Genomic DNA, 14,456 nt, shown 5'->3' on the forward strand with positions numbered 1-14,456 from the left:
CATAGAATAGTATATTCTTTACATAAATGTAAATGTATAATACACTAGTCCACAGAAAATAAGGGACACCTTCTCTAAAAGTTCAGAATCGAGCAATTTTCAAACCACTAAAACTCGATGGAAATTCATCGCAGACGAAAAATTAAAAAAGCATCTTGAAGCTTTTTTCCTTTTTTAATTTGTGATCTGCAGCAATGTTTTTCATCAAGTTTCAACAGTTTGAAAATTGCTCAATATCGAGCACTTAAAGTGTTTTCTAGTTTTTATAAACTAGTGTGTATATGGTAGAAAATGGTAGATACCATTGTGGTGTGACGCTATTGCCGACGCATTCGAGAGCTTCGAGCACTTTAAAATGAGCCATGACTCGGGCGCACGCGTGCATAATCGCGAGTAAGCGCGCACCCGTTGTTCAATCGGGGCCGGGCGTCTCCTTACGTCAGAGCACCAGCTGACATAATCAGAAGGATTCAAATATGTGTACAACCACCGTACAGGTAGATAATAAAATCCTGGTGCTATCAGGGGTAACAGGGAATTAGGATAGCACGAGTGCAAAAATTTCAATAAAATGTGATATAAGTTTAATATTATCGCACATAACAGTACTTTATAAGAAATAAAATAATTGCTTTCTTAAAAAATTTATTTTTTGAGAAACTTGATTTTTTTATAAAAAGATATATCTTTGACAGCATTTCGATTTCACGATAAAACACTGCGAAGGTATCAGTGCTCTTTGCATTGACCCGGTCGGATATATTTTCGTCGTAACAGCGGATGCTAAGTTTCAACGAAAAGCGGGCGATCGATCGACAGGAATTCTCTCCAAAGATCGGGGGCATCGCCTCTGGAGACGGTGGCGCCTGTCAGTGACCGGGCTACGATAATCGTCGACCCACGAAAGATTTCGCGGTATCACCTCGTATTTCTCGAGCGAAACAACAATGTATAAAAATTCTAGCGTCGCAGCTGGCTTTAGCCGATAACGATTCGAAACTTTTCGCGAATTTTCAAGAGCCGTCGTGTTGTTTATCGGCATCGCGAGAAAATCGCGTTACGAGCGACGTCGTGAGGAAGCGAGGAATCTCGGCAATTTGACTACGCGGCTATCTCGTCATTCCCTCGTGGCGAGAGAGCATCTCTTTCTCGAGAGTGCGTGGTACGCGGCGGTCGAGTCTCGTGGAGGCATAACGATCGGTCGATACGCTCCGCGCCTTCCGCGGAGAGGACGAGCACATCGCACATCGTCGGAAGGTAGGGACGCCGTGCGCGTAGTGGCGCCTACTACACACCGGTGCGATGTTGTATACGTACGTACGTACGTGTGTGTGCGCGCGCGCGCGCGCGGTATGTATATATGTGCATGTGTGTGCGAATGTACCATCACACCGTGCGATGGCGAGACAAAATATTCGCGCACCGACCGCTCCGATGAGAGAAACAGAGACCGAAAGCGAGCACCGAAGGCGCCCGCCGTAACGCTACGGGGCTGTCAAGCCCGCTGATCAATACAAGCAAGGCGACGTGCAAGGCCGCCCGCGTGGGCTCGCGCGTTCGACTCGACTCGGGAAACCCCCATATCCCCTCGAACCATCCGTCCACGCGCACTCTCTCTCTCTCTCTCTCTCTCTCTCTCTCTCTCTCTCTCTCTCTCTCTCTCTCTCTCTCTCTCTCTCTCTCTCTCTCTCTCTCTCTCTCTCTCTCTCTCTCTCTCTCTCTCTCTCTCTCTCTCTCTCTCTCTCTCTCTCTCTCTCTCTCTCTCTCTCTCTCTCTCTCTCTCTCTCTCTCTCTCTCTCTCTCTCTCTCTCTCTCTCTCTCTCTCTCTCTCTCTCTCTCTCTCTCTCTCTCTGTCTCCCCCTCCCCCTCCGACCCTCTCTTTCTCTCCTCGTTCCTCCACCTTCGGATGGCTTGTCTCCTTCTCCTCCTTCTCCTGCTACTCCCTCCTCCATTCCCCTGTTCCTTTTTCTCGCGCGTCCACGAGAGGATCCGGCCGATGGTCGACGCGTCGCGCGAGATTCGCATTCTAGACGACTGTTGTGGTAATTTAGTAGTTCAGGGATACGTTTCAATGGTTATACGATTCTACAGGAATACTCCAAAAACAATGTAGTTCGTATTAATTTTGTACACCATTCATATTACACAAAGATTACAAATATTTTATCTGCACATCTTGTACGTAAAATTTAAAATTTCGTAAATAATCTTCTAGAGAGAAAATATTTGTAATATTTGTAATTGTGAATATTGTACAAAATATATATGTAAAGAAAACATGATTATTAGAATAATTGTTACTTCATGTAAAATTGCTTATAAAGAAACAAGCTAATTATCGATGCGAGAGGAATGTTGCAAAGATGAGCACGATGCAGTAATTTATGCGCAGTACGAAACCGCAATTCCGTCCGAGTAGAAAATTAACAGGTATCATTGTCGTCAATGATAAAGCACTATGTGTGGAAAAAAACATAGACACGATACGTAGGAGAACTGCGCCTCCTACTAATCGCGATTAAAATATCAATTCAACATATCATCGATGCGGGGTATATCCCGCATTCTATTTTTATTGCGCTGCAATGTATTTACGGTACTCGTGAGCATTCCTGCCTGCTATAGGCTCCCATTTCTGTTACTGCCCTCCTTACGCCCGCCGCCGTTAAAGCCGCACGAACGTTATGTCGCGTGCGTGTGCGTAACGAGGTAGAATTCTCCTCGTGAGCGAGTGAGTGAACAGGCCGCTCGTTCGAAAGTAGATTCGCGAATCCTCGCTATAGCCGCGTAGAGCGAACCTGCCTGTCACGATAGATTCTTGTAACTTGACGTTCTGTCTCTATACAGGGTGTCTCGCAACTATAGCTATTGCATCTGGAAAATTTTCCAATTTTTCTTTAATTTTCTCTCCGTACAGATTGTAGATAGAAGCGTTTTTACTAGATTTAATCATTAAATATTTTTTTTTAATTTCCAATTAAAGTTTTGAATTAAATTTCTAGCTCGCGTTGAAAAGCGAGTGCTGAAAAGCCTCGTGTATAAACGTAGAATGCGAGGTGATAAAAAAGGGCACATTAACATTAAAGATGCGTTGGACGTTATCAGCGGGTGAAGCGGAGAGATGCCCGCAAAGCTGTCGCGCGCTACTGTGCATCACCGTTGCGATCCACAACCGACCGCTTGAAATTTAACGGGCGAGTTTCCGCGCGAGAGCGAGAGCGAGAGAGAGAGAAATATCTCTTTTATCACGTGTGTAAACGTATCGGCTCGTGCGCAAACTTTTTTTTATTGCAACGTTTGATGCGCCAGGCTTTATAACGTAACTCGACTATTCTCCGAAGTTGCGAACGAGACCTCTCGGAGTGGAAATTGAAAACGAAGGTATCAGGAGGAGCTTGTATATCGCGTACGCGATTTTTTCCACTCCAAGATCAACTATTGCTCGTGCTCGTGACACGAGATATAAATATTTTGAAGATCATGGACGAAGAACATTCGGAATTCTCTCTAAAATTTCTATTCCATTATATTCAGCAAAAGGTATCCGAGTTTTTGGAAAGACAACATTAGCACAATGCAACGGCGAGTATAATGACGCGATTATTAGATACAGCGAAGCGTAACGATTACTTGCCGATACTTGACGGTACAAACAAACCCGATCGCTAACTAATAGCAGTAAATCCAAACTAGTGAAGTTCGGAATGAACGGAGCGAGGTTAAATAACCGATGATCCCTTCGATCAAGAGAAAGCAGATCGGTCGATGCTGTAACAACGGATCTCGTTATACTCGTGGCTGTCTGCCGCGCGCTCGATACAATGCTCACGGACCTTTACATTTTCATACCGTTACGAATTTTGTAATAGGTACTGTGGCCGGTTCTATCCTTTTCAACCTTTCCCTCCCAGTGCCGGATTTTACAGTTGGAGAAAAAATTCCAAGCTCAATACTTGATAAGATGATGCTAAAGACAAAAATATATAAACAAGGTAAAAATTCTATAAAATTATTTTTAAACGTGTTAATAGAGAATCTATTGTTGTACATATTTTAAATTTATCATCAAAAAATTGAGAAAATTGAAAAATTGAAAAAAGTGAAAAAGATTCTTAGGCACTGAAAAAATTAAGTGAATATATATTTTCGAATTTTGTATTTTGTATATCATATTTTTGATAAGGTCGTGCTAGGCGTACACGATAATTACATATTTTTATTCTACATTATCGCAAGTCAAGTAACTCGAAATTCGCTTCGTTTGTCGCGTAAAACCGCAGAACATTCGCAAGAGGCTACATTATGCATCGTGCGTCATTAGCAATGTCAACTTTTATTTCGTACTGTTCTTTTGTGCAGAACCAACGTCGCGAAAGATGCTTGAATTTCACCTTGAAGACCCTGTTGGTAACCGCAGCTTTTTTTTTGGAAAGGAAAACACATATCTTTCGAGGACTTCTTGGGAGACAAAACCAAAGGCAAAACACCTTTTTAGGCATTCGATCGCTATGAGAGAATGAGACATCTACAACTTGTAGCGACGTGGGCGAATTGCATATCGTAATGTAATAGCTGCCTTAAACCTCGCTCAACTTTCACTATTTCAATACAAACCAACAACTTTATATTTGTGTCAAATATCCCAAGTGTATCGAATGGTTAATATTTTTAATCGATATAACTTGGAAACACTATCAATATCTGCATACAAATATATGTATGTATCATAAATATTAATAAAAGCTTCTACAGGCTTTCACAAACTGTTTTTGAATTTATTATCGTAAAACTGTTGGAAGGTTGCAACAAATATATATTTAAAAAAAAATGTAATTTTATTATCTATTTCGTTTGTCGAAAGTTTTACTTTCAAAAAATCTTTTCGTCTTCAATCAATCATAATTTAAAAGCTATCGATGACATTTTTGCAAGGAAATTTGACTAAAAATAGACCAAAGAATGCACAAAAGAACGTATGAAAAGAAACGTATTTAACGTGAAACACCTTGCATACCGTTCACTGCCTAATCGGTCACGATATTCATTCTATTTTTAAGTCGCCGGGATCGAAAGAAGGAATAAAGATGCAGCAGGCGAAGAAGTGCAGCGAGGAACCAGAAACGGGCAACCAACCTCGGGGGCCGGTCGTTGTCTCAGCGGGGGAATCGGTGCGGAGGCTCTCCCCGGCGCGTGTCCTTCCTCCCCCTCTCGTCACGCCGTTTCTCAAATCGCAGCTTAGATAGTTTAAAATTCGCCTCGTCAATCGTCTTTGTGCTCCGAGCTGCACACCGGTCGATTCCACCGGCCCCATCGTATATTTTCCTGGGAAACCGTACGCAATAACGGAATCGTCGCCTTTCTCGGATTCGCCCCTCTCGATACACAGAACTCTCGTCGTCGCTCGATATTTCTCATCGCGATATATTTCCGTCTCTTGTCTCTCATTATCCTTAAAACGCCGCCAACTGTGAAATGAAATCTAGTCTGATTTCGTGTCTCGACTTACGTGCGAGAATGAATGAACGATCGGTACCAAGTGTAATTTTCGAAATGCGAAAAGAGAATGCCGACAGAAGAAAGGCGAAGAAACGCAAGTAGCATGGTTTAAATGAGACGTAAATAAGACGTATCTCGCGAGTATCGCGATAAAGATAGAATATCCGATCGGATCTGGGCGATTAATCGTTGACGTTTCAATGACCAAATACAATGACCGGACAACGATCCGCGAGTCAGCGTTATAACGTTACAATTTATAACGAGCCTCCTTAAAATATATCTTTATCTAAGGGTATTGGGAACGAGAGGATGATCGTGCACTTCTAAATACGGCAATGTCAATGGCAAGTCACTCGCGATTAAGAACAACAAGTATCCGAATATCCAGTATGAGCGAGATAAAGTACTCGCGATCGATTACAGTTCAAGTAAACTTATTGGGGGGGGGGGGGGGAAAGATTCCATCGATCCAAAATCCAAAAACTAGAATCCGGTTTTTCAATTTTCAAAAACAATTACATTCCGCAAAAATATGGTTACTTAATGCTACAATGATTATTAATAATATTTCTTATCACTTATATTGTGTCCGATATTTCTCAAATTATGTAAATTCTTTTTCCTCTTCCTATTCCAATATATACATCTTATTTATTTTGTATGACAATGCACAAAGAATATAAAGAAGACGACGTAAAGCAAGTAAAACTCGGCTCGATGTTCCGTGTTCCGAGGCTCTTCTATAGCAACTCGCGTCCTCGCAAGAGTCGGTGCAAGGCTTTCACCTAGGCTGGGCGGGAGACCCCCGTTCGCGGCTTCCCCTTCTGTGTCTCTCCTCGACGGAGCACCAGTTTCAGCATAATCTAGCCGAGTGACTTCGTCGGAGCCGCGAGGAGCCGCCGCGTGCCTGACGTACCTACGCTTGCGAACGCGGGGAGTCACTGGAACGCTACGACGTGGCTGCGTAAAGTTGCTCAGCGGTTCCCAAACTCGCTTCCCAAATAGACACGAGATATACGAGGATCGTTCGGTATTAACGATATATAAAAGGAGAAAAAGCACAAGTGACATTGCATGAAAAAATAAATAGTAAAATGTAGAATAAAATTATTTAATATATAATGTTACGCTTTTGAGAGAAAATTACATTTGTAAATTGAAAAATTAATAATATTTCCCCTCTGTTTCCAACACACGCGGGGTTTTCAACGATATTGTGTTCAATCAAAATACATATAAAAATAAAATATTCCAAAGGTAATTTTGATCGTAAATTTTATTATTTAAAAAATAGAAAAAAATAGAATAAAAATTATATTTATACTTTATTTATTAATTGAACGATTTGTAAACTACGTTTGCAAAGTGAGTTCTTTGGCAAAGTAAGAATTTAAACCGATTCTGAGAAGGCTCAATCTGATACAAGGCTCAAATTTTACAATTATAAATTTCAAAGATCGATAAGCTCTTAATAATGATCGAAACATGATGCCAAACAATCAACTGATGTGGCATAAATGCACTAAATAATTATTAAAATAATCAACAATTTATAGGCAAAACAAATTGCATTTTTTGGTTGCATTTGGTTTAAAACTTTTAAACAAATCGCTTCATCACTTGATTTTAACGGCCCGCTGAGACAAGAAATTTGATCAAATAGTCTATCGACTCGATTGATTTCCACTACATCAACGAAATATAATCGCAACACGGTTGCCGTCGGGAGTGGTAAACTAAAGAAAAAGATGAACCGATTCCCATATATGCAACCTTATCCATTAAATTACACCTTTCAAACCAACGCTACCTTGTATTCTTGCAAAAAGCAACCACAGCTATGTCAAGGATATCGATTCGGCCGAACAAAGCTGAATAACGAGAAATTTCACTTTAGTTAATCACTGAACAAAGCGTTTTTTTAAATAACCGCGCAACTTGCTTTCAACTTGCTTGCATTAAGTTACACTTGTCTTTTATTAATGCTTCGCCTTCGCATGACACATGCACAGCTGTGTACTATTTCAGAATTAAAATTCTCGACAAAGTTGCCTAATCGATTACTGTACACATCGTGTCCCTGTTGTCGGGTCAATTCGATCACACGCGCGAGATTGACGTGTCGCTCGTCAACGTGTCGAGAAATTGAGTACCACTGTATGAGAGTATTTTATTCTTACGTGCTACACCGCTCGAGTTTTATCGCCAATACAACGAGACCGTGGGTACAAAAACTGGACACGAGCAATTCCTTCGTCGTAATGTCCGTCGGTGCGCGCGAGATTTGTAAGTTGTGTGCACATCAACGGCGTTACACGTCGTCTTAATTAAGTCCGATGGACCGTTACATGTTCCGCGTTGTCAGGCCTGGCTTCAGACTCGGACAATTGTGACGTTTATGCGAGCTTCGTGCGTGAAAAAGAGGAGGTGCAACAAACAATCTCTTACTCCAAATTATATGTGATAAAAAAATAATTTTAGGTTTTCGTTCTTCATTAAAAGCTAATAATGCATACATCTATTACATTTTGTTTTCTTCTTGGAATGTTGATATTTTTGGCATTCTCGCCATATCGAATAGAAATATGTTTACATTGCGCAGATAAAAATTATCGTGACATACAAATGGCATGTTTGGCTTCCCGTTGAATGCTAATCAACTCTAAACAACTAAAAATTATCGACTCATTATGCCTGAATACTCGGAAGTGCAAGCTGCGACTTTATGCAAATAGACCTTTCTGGCACAAACGTAAATATTATATTAGTCGGGCGAACTATATAATCGGTCACACGTTCCACGAATCACACTCGAGCGCGAATTAATCTGTCTTCAGGAAAATAAAGGCTAACAACGCGAATTTATCGTCTGCGATTAAGAACTGACCTATAAAGAGGCATACAATTGAAAATAAAATCTTACATTAAATAAAGAAAAAAAATTAAGTAAAAGAAATGACAAATATGCACGACTGATTTATCCAATTGTAACGAAGAATTCACAACGTTTCTCTCCTTAGCACGTAATTAATTATTCGGGTCATTACTTGCGACTGGCATCTAATTGAATCGTATTAACTTCCGGCACACGTATCGTGCAGTATAAAGAAAATAATAGAGATGTCACTAGCCATTGCGTTGTTACCGCGTTCAAACAGCTTTTGCAAAAATTTTCCGATCATTTTTGCGGACTTATATATCACGTTTAATTAAATAAAATACATTTGCCACTTCGGTGAAAGGTCAAATTAGCTTGCGGCACGGTATTATAAAGCTCCAAAAGCTTTGTCGGAATTCAACGAAACTGTTTTACACACGAATGCACAATTGCAGCCATCTTTTCCGCATTAAATTAACGGATTTTCACGCGTTGAAAAAATGTATGTGTCATAAGTGCGGATGCGAAATACGTGAGCAAGTGAACGTATTCTTCCTCTAAAAACTGTTGTTTACCTGGAAAACGAGGAAGCATTGCACACGCTCAACATTATTAATTTCCACGTATATATAGTTAACGCCAACCGCTAGGAAATAAGAGAGCACATCATTTGCTGAAATCGTCAACAACGCGCAAAAAGAATTGTATTGATTTCTTCAACGCAGTAGTCTCGCCCGATAAATGCTCTTAACTGGCGATAAATGACTCGTTTTATCGGACTGTAGTCTGCGAGAAACATTGAACAGACTCCTCAAGTGCAACCTTGCGTCTTTCAAGTTATATCAATTATTACTTCGTGTACATTTTCGGCCGAGATATTTTGTCGTCATTTTATGCCTAAAATCGACCGAATTGATACATAAATAATATACAAGTTTGAAAAAAAGCCTCGTGCTCTTGTACTAATTTTAGTATAATTTCCGACTCTCACACGCAATCCTCTTCGACATGTATTTTTCTCGTTAAGAAAAGTTTGCATGAAATAAATATTTGGTCCTTCATGACTAGCACCTCAATTTACTTTTAAATTTTCCAACCATTTTTCGAACAGATCACATTTTCAGTAACTTTGCAAAATGTTAGAATGTACAAGGATTAAAAACAATAAATGACTGAAATGTTTCGATGGGAAAAAAATATCCAGTTTTTTGGACTATAACTTTCGATCTATTATTTGAGCTTCGTCAACTGTACATCAATATGTCTTTCTTAATTTTGCGATTTGTGAAAGCTTAAATATTCTGAGTTGTTACAAGTAAGAATCTTGATTCTACAATTCTCGATCGCGATGTAACCGTAACACTTTGAAGCAGCGACGCGCTCCGAAGAAACGGAGGCGCGTCATCCGTCCGCAGTGACGTTTAGCCGTACTCTGTGGGAACGCGAGATGCAACGAGCGGCAGAAAAATGCGTCCGCCTCGCCGTTAGCTCCTATCGAGCGTATGTGTATTCGTGCGTATGCGAAAGTCACACACGCACGCGCACGAAGTCAGATAGAGAGCTAGAAAACGGCGAAGAAGAGGGCTGGTTTCACACTCGTAAAGGTAAGATAAACGTCTAAACCGATTGCATGCGCTTATTGCCAATTCGTATTCCAGGAAATAATCGACGCTTGTCGAAAAAGTACATAGCTGAGTATATAGACGAGGCAAGACCTCGCGCGATCTCGCCTTCGAGAAACAAACATCGCCTGACACAGTTTTCATTCCACGGCGGCGCGGCGCGGCGCGGCGCGGCGCGGTGCGGTGCGGTGCGGCGCGGCGCGGCGCGACGCGACGCGACGCGACGCGACGCTGCACATTGTTGCCTCCCTCGTGACAAGTCGCAAAGGCGAAAGGAATGTTACGCGAGAGAGAAACGATCTCCGCTATCCGTTTTCGCGCCACCTCTTTCTCTTCCTCCTCCTTCTCTTTCTATTACGCTTGCGAAAAGAGTCCGCGAGGCGAGTGAACGGATTTCGCGAATTTTCTAGCGGAATTTTCGTGGCTTGGTATGCTCCCTCGAAAACACCCACGGCTACCAAGAATCGACTATTTCTCTCGCCGTGCATGGAGACACGAACGCAATATTGCGACGAGGACGAGAGAGAGAGAAAGAGAGGGGGGGGAGAGGAAAAATAGAGAGAAAGAGAGAGAGAGAGACGACGACGACGACGACGGAATACGGCGTGCCTGCCTGCCTGCTTGTGTTCTCATCCTCTCTCCGCTCTCCTCTCGCGGTCACTTCTCCTCGTCCTCCTCCCCCTCTTTGCACCTCCCACTCGCTGCTCTGTCGATCGTTCTATCTCTTTTCCTCTCCTGTCCTCTCTCGTTTGCACGCACGCTCATCGACTCTCCTTTTCTCCGTCTCGTACGGCGTACCGTAAGACTTCGGGGTCTGACGTGAATCAGGCATGACATTGGCTCGACACAACAAAACTTCAAATCTCACTGACGTATGTACGTACGTACACACACGCAGGCACGCACGCACGCACGCACGGAGCTGCCGCGGGGAAAGGAGGAAAAAAGGGGAAGGAGGAATCTGGCGATACACAACAGCAGCACGAGCGACGACAACGACAACAACAACGAGAATGGGAATGGGAATGACGATGACGATGACGATGACGATGACGATGACGATGACGATGACGATGACGACGATGATGACGACGATGACGACGACGAAGACGACGAAGACGACGAAGACGACGACGACGACAACGACGACAACGACGACGACGACGACGACAATGACAACGACGGCGATGACGACAACGACGGCGATGACGACAACGACGACGACGACGACGACGACGTCAACGTCAACGTCAACGTCAACGTCAACGTCAACGTCAACGTCAACGTCGTCGTCGATATCGATAATGTCGAACATATAAAACACTATCCGCGATAATTATCGTCGCGAATATAGGTTAACGTTTGGAGAGCGCGACAGTGGTCATGCTCTCGTCGTCGGCGACATGTGTGACGTACGAAGAGAGATGCCGGCGGTCACCTTAGGGCGCTCGCTCCCGTTCTCCAGCGATCGTTCGTGTTCGCCGTTCGTGTTCGCCGAGTCAATCCGTACATCGAATCGAATATGGAATCACTTCGCGCACGTCGAAAGCGGAATTTCTCTACGTTGGGATAGCGCGCGCGCGAGAGAGAGAAACGATCACTCACCAGTGCGAAGAAATTCGTGTGGCAGTCCTCCAGGCTGGCGCCGTTGGTTTGATGCGACGGATGCGTCATGGCTTCTCCATCGTACGCCGTACACGCATTAGTCTAACACTCGGGCGGTAGCCTCGGCGCCGATATCCCGGATCACACGAGAAATCGCGCAAACGGCGGGCTTCGACCGCGCTTATTCACTCGACCCGTGCATTTAGGAGGTTTTCACTTCTCAATGGCGACCGTAAAATGGCGGCGGGCGGCGATGGGAAACAACAAGCGCAGCCGCCGGGTGCGCCCCCTAACGCTCACTGCCGCAGTTTTAGTTCCTCTCGGCGACTACCGTCGCTGCTGCCGCTGTTGCTGTTACCACCACTACCAGGGCTGACACCACGACGACGGCGACGACGACGAGCGTGAAAAAGATGGCGGCGCTCATCAGGCATGGCTTGTTCGCCAGCGCATTTAAGAGTACTCCGAGTATACTCGCCACTCACACGGTCAGTGAATAAACTTTCGATACACAAACACGGAACGATGCGCTCGCGTGCACATCACACACCGACACACGACAAATGTGACGACACCGTCACACAAATGCACGGCACGCGCGCCACTACTAACAAGATCGTCATTTTTGCAGGCGACCGCGCGTCTCGATATCACCCGGCACAAGAGCAAGAGGAGCAAGGTTGTGAAAGTGCAGGCGAAGGCAAGGATCGAATCGGCAAGGGAATCCTTGGCTGCCCGCGGGTAAGCGCGATCGCGAGTTCCGCGCCTCCGCGTCGCAGCTGTACGATAAAATTCGCGTTACGTCGCGGCACTGTCCGACTAACAGAGGCCACACCGCGGCCATATTACCGTCTGCCACCACTTCCCCATACGTCGGCCAATCGTATAACGAATCTGACAGGTCTTCAGGACCGTGTTACTCCGCTCTCTCCGTTTTCCGTCATGTTACTTTCCGACTATGGAGATTATAACATATAACAAATATTTAATAAATGCCATCCTCGAGGATTCTTAATTGCGACCGATTGATTATCGTACTAAGTTTTAGACTTCTTGTCCTGTTATTTTTACACTCGCGCTCGTGACGTAATGTACCATTTCGCGCTCCCTCCCTCTCTCCCTCCCTCTCTGGTGTACCGCTATGCGCAATTCACTGAAAAAAAATCATGGATTCTTCAATCACTGCGATGGAATCGTGTTATCATCTTTCGAACACGTCAAGCGTGCAATGAGGAGAATGATGGAAAGAGCTTTGATTTATTTTTACGCGAAATGTCGAAAACATTCCAAAGTCAAATGCGATAAATGATTTCAATTAAGTGTTAAAGTCTGTCAATTGATGACACGCGTTGTGATCTACTTTTCATGTAGCTGTAATTGTAGAAAATGTTATACAATTTTCATTTGACAACTCTTCAGTATAAATTCCGCTGTTCTCATCGTAATTACATCGATAAGATTATCATTAGTTTATAATCTTACGAAACGAGGCCGAAAATTTGACGGGGCTCGTCGGAACATTCCAAAATTCGGCACTGGCTAACAACGATCGTAACTATATTTCGAGAGGGAGCGCGTACAGTGGCAGCACCGTACGGTCAGCGGACATCGATCTCCTCCCTCCTTTCGCCATGTCCCGACCCTTTGTCCTTTCTCACATATCACATCAAATTTCGTCGCGAAAAAGCCATCTTTTCCGGATTGCGAGTAACTTGGTGGCACGTGTCGTGATAATTCGCGAGAGACAACATTAGTCGCTAATACGCGAATAGCCATTACGGCGAAGATCGTCGTGACGAAAAATAAATAATAAAAATCTTCTTCCCCATTCTTTGCTTGCCATTTTCAAACTTATTCCCGTGAGTAGTAAATTTTATTAGGAAGATTCAAGCATTCAAAGTTGATTTTTATATAGTCGAGAATTTTTCTATCGATGTAAAATCATTTAAATCTGATCGATAAATTGAATTGCATTTGAATCATGCGATACATTATAAAAATGAATACCTTTTTCAGATTTTTGAGATCACAAAAACCTTACGAACCTCCTGAAGACGTATCCGAGAGGATCGAGCAAATCTGTGAGAATCAGATCATCTCCGCGCACAATGACGCGAAACTGGAAGATCCCGTTCTTCGCTTTAAACTATTCGTTGCTTGCGAAGAGGAATTTAAACATTCCATCCCGAACTCGTTGCTTCACACCGTCGAAACTATTGGTTAGCGATACTTTTTTTTTATTTTATGTGAAATTGATCAGTAATAACTAATTATAAATCTGCACGTCGTATATAGAGGATTTAAAACGGTTTTACACGACATCAGTGGACACTGCGACGCCATATGAAGCGCTACGTAAACTAGATTTACCTAAGAATTTGCACATCCAGCAGGATTATCATCGATTTCATCCGGGTGAGGCGTCCTCAAAAATTTTCAGAATCATAATAACATATGTGCAAGCACAAATATTCAAATAATACTTTCCTGACAGATACCGACACTATGTTCGACGGTAAAACGGCCTTCCCGAAAAGTTCTACCCTTGTGACCGGTCTCAAGTACAAAAAGAAATATCCCGGGCACATGCAAGACAATCCATGGTTAGACGAGCAAATGAAGATTTAAATATAATTAATATTACCGATTAAAAATAACTATAAATATATAAAGTTATTGTATACACAGTAAAGCAATAAATTTGTTAAACAATATGCTTAATGTTAATTAATCTAGAATACAACGAGAAGGACATGATTTCATCACTTCATTGCCGAAAACAGAATATTTCTACAATCACGTTCATATATTTATATACAGTATGTATAAGTTCATATTCGATCAACCAGGAG

General features: G+C 42.9%; 2 protein-coding genes across 4 annotated transcripts in view; one reads left to right on the forward strand and one right to left on the reverse strand.

Moving 5' to 3' along the window:
* Positions 1-11,747, reverse strand: part of skd (mediator complex subunit skuld) — a 30,310-nt gene extending 18,563 nt beyond the window's left edge. For all 3 annotated transcript variants that reach the window (XM_012377759.2, XM_012377760.2, XM_012377758.2), the window contains exon 1: positions 11,605-11,747. In XM_012377759.2, the coding sequence (XP_012233182.1) occupies positions 11,605-11,673 (69 nt within the window). In that variant the 5' untranslated portion in view covers positions 11,674-11,747. The remainder of the gene's footprint in view (positions 1-11,604) is intronic.
* A 210-nt stretch (positions 11,748-11,957) lies between these two features.
* Positions 11,958-14,318, forward strand: mRpL50 (mitochondrial ribosomal protein L50). The gene is made up of 5 exons (XM_012377774.2): positions 11,958-12,092; positions 12,236-12,345; positions 13,621-13,823; positions 13,900-14,019; positions 14,099-14,318. Exons 1-5 carry the CDS (start codon positions 12,018-12,020, stop codon positions 14,230-14,232), a joined length of 642 nt encoding a protein of 213 aa, XP_012233197.1. The 5' UTR covers positions 11,958-12,017; the 3' UTR covers positions 14,233-14,318.
* Positions 14,319-14,456: the final 138 nt, after the last annotated feature.

The sequence above is a fragment of the Linepithema humile genome, chromosome 7 (genome assembly GCF_040581485.1).
Source record: "Linepithema humile isolate Giens D197 chromosome 7, Lhum_UNIL_v1.0, whole genome shotgun sequence".
In the NCBI taxonomy this organism is placed as follows: Eukaryota; Metazoa; Arthropoda; class Insecta; order Hymenoptera; family Formicidae; genus Linepithema; species Linepithema humile.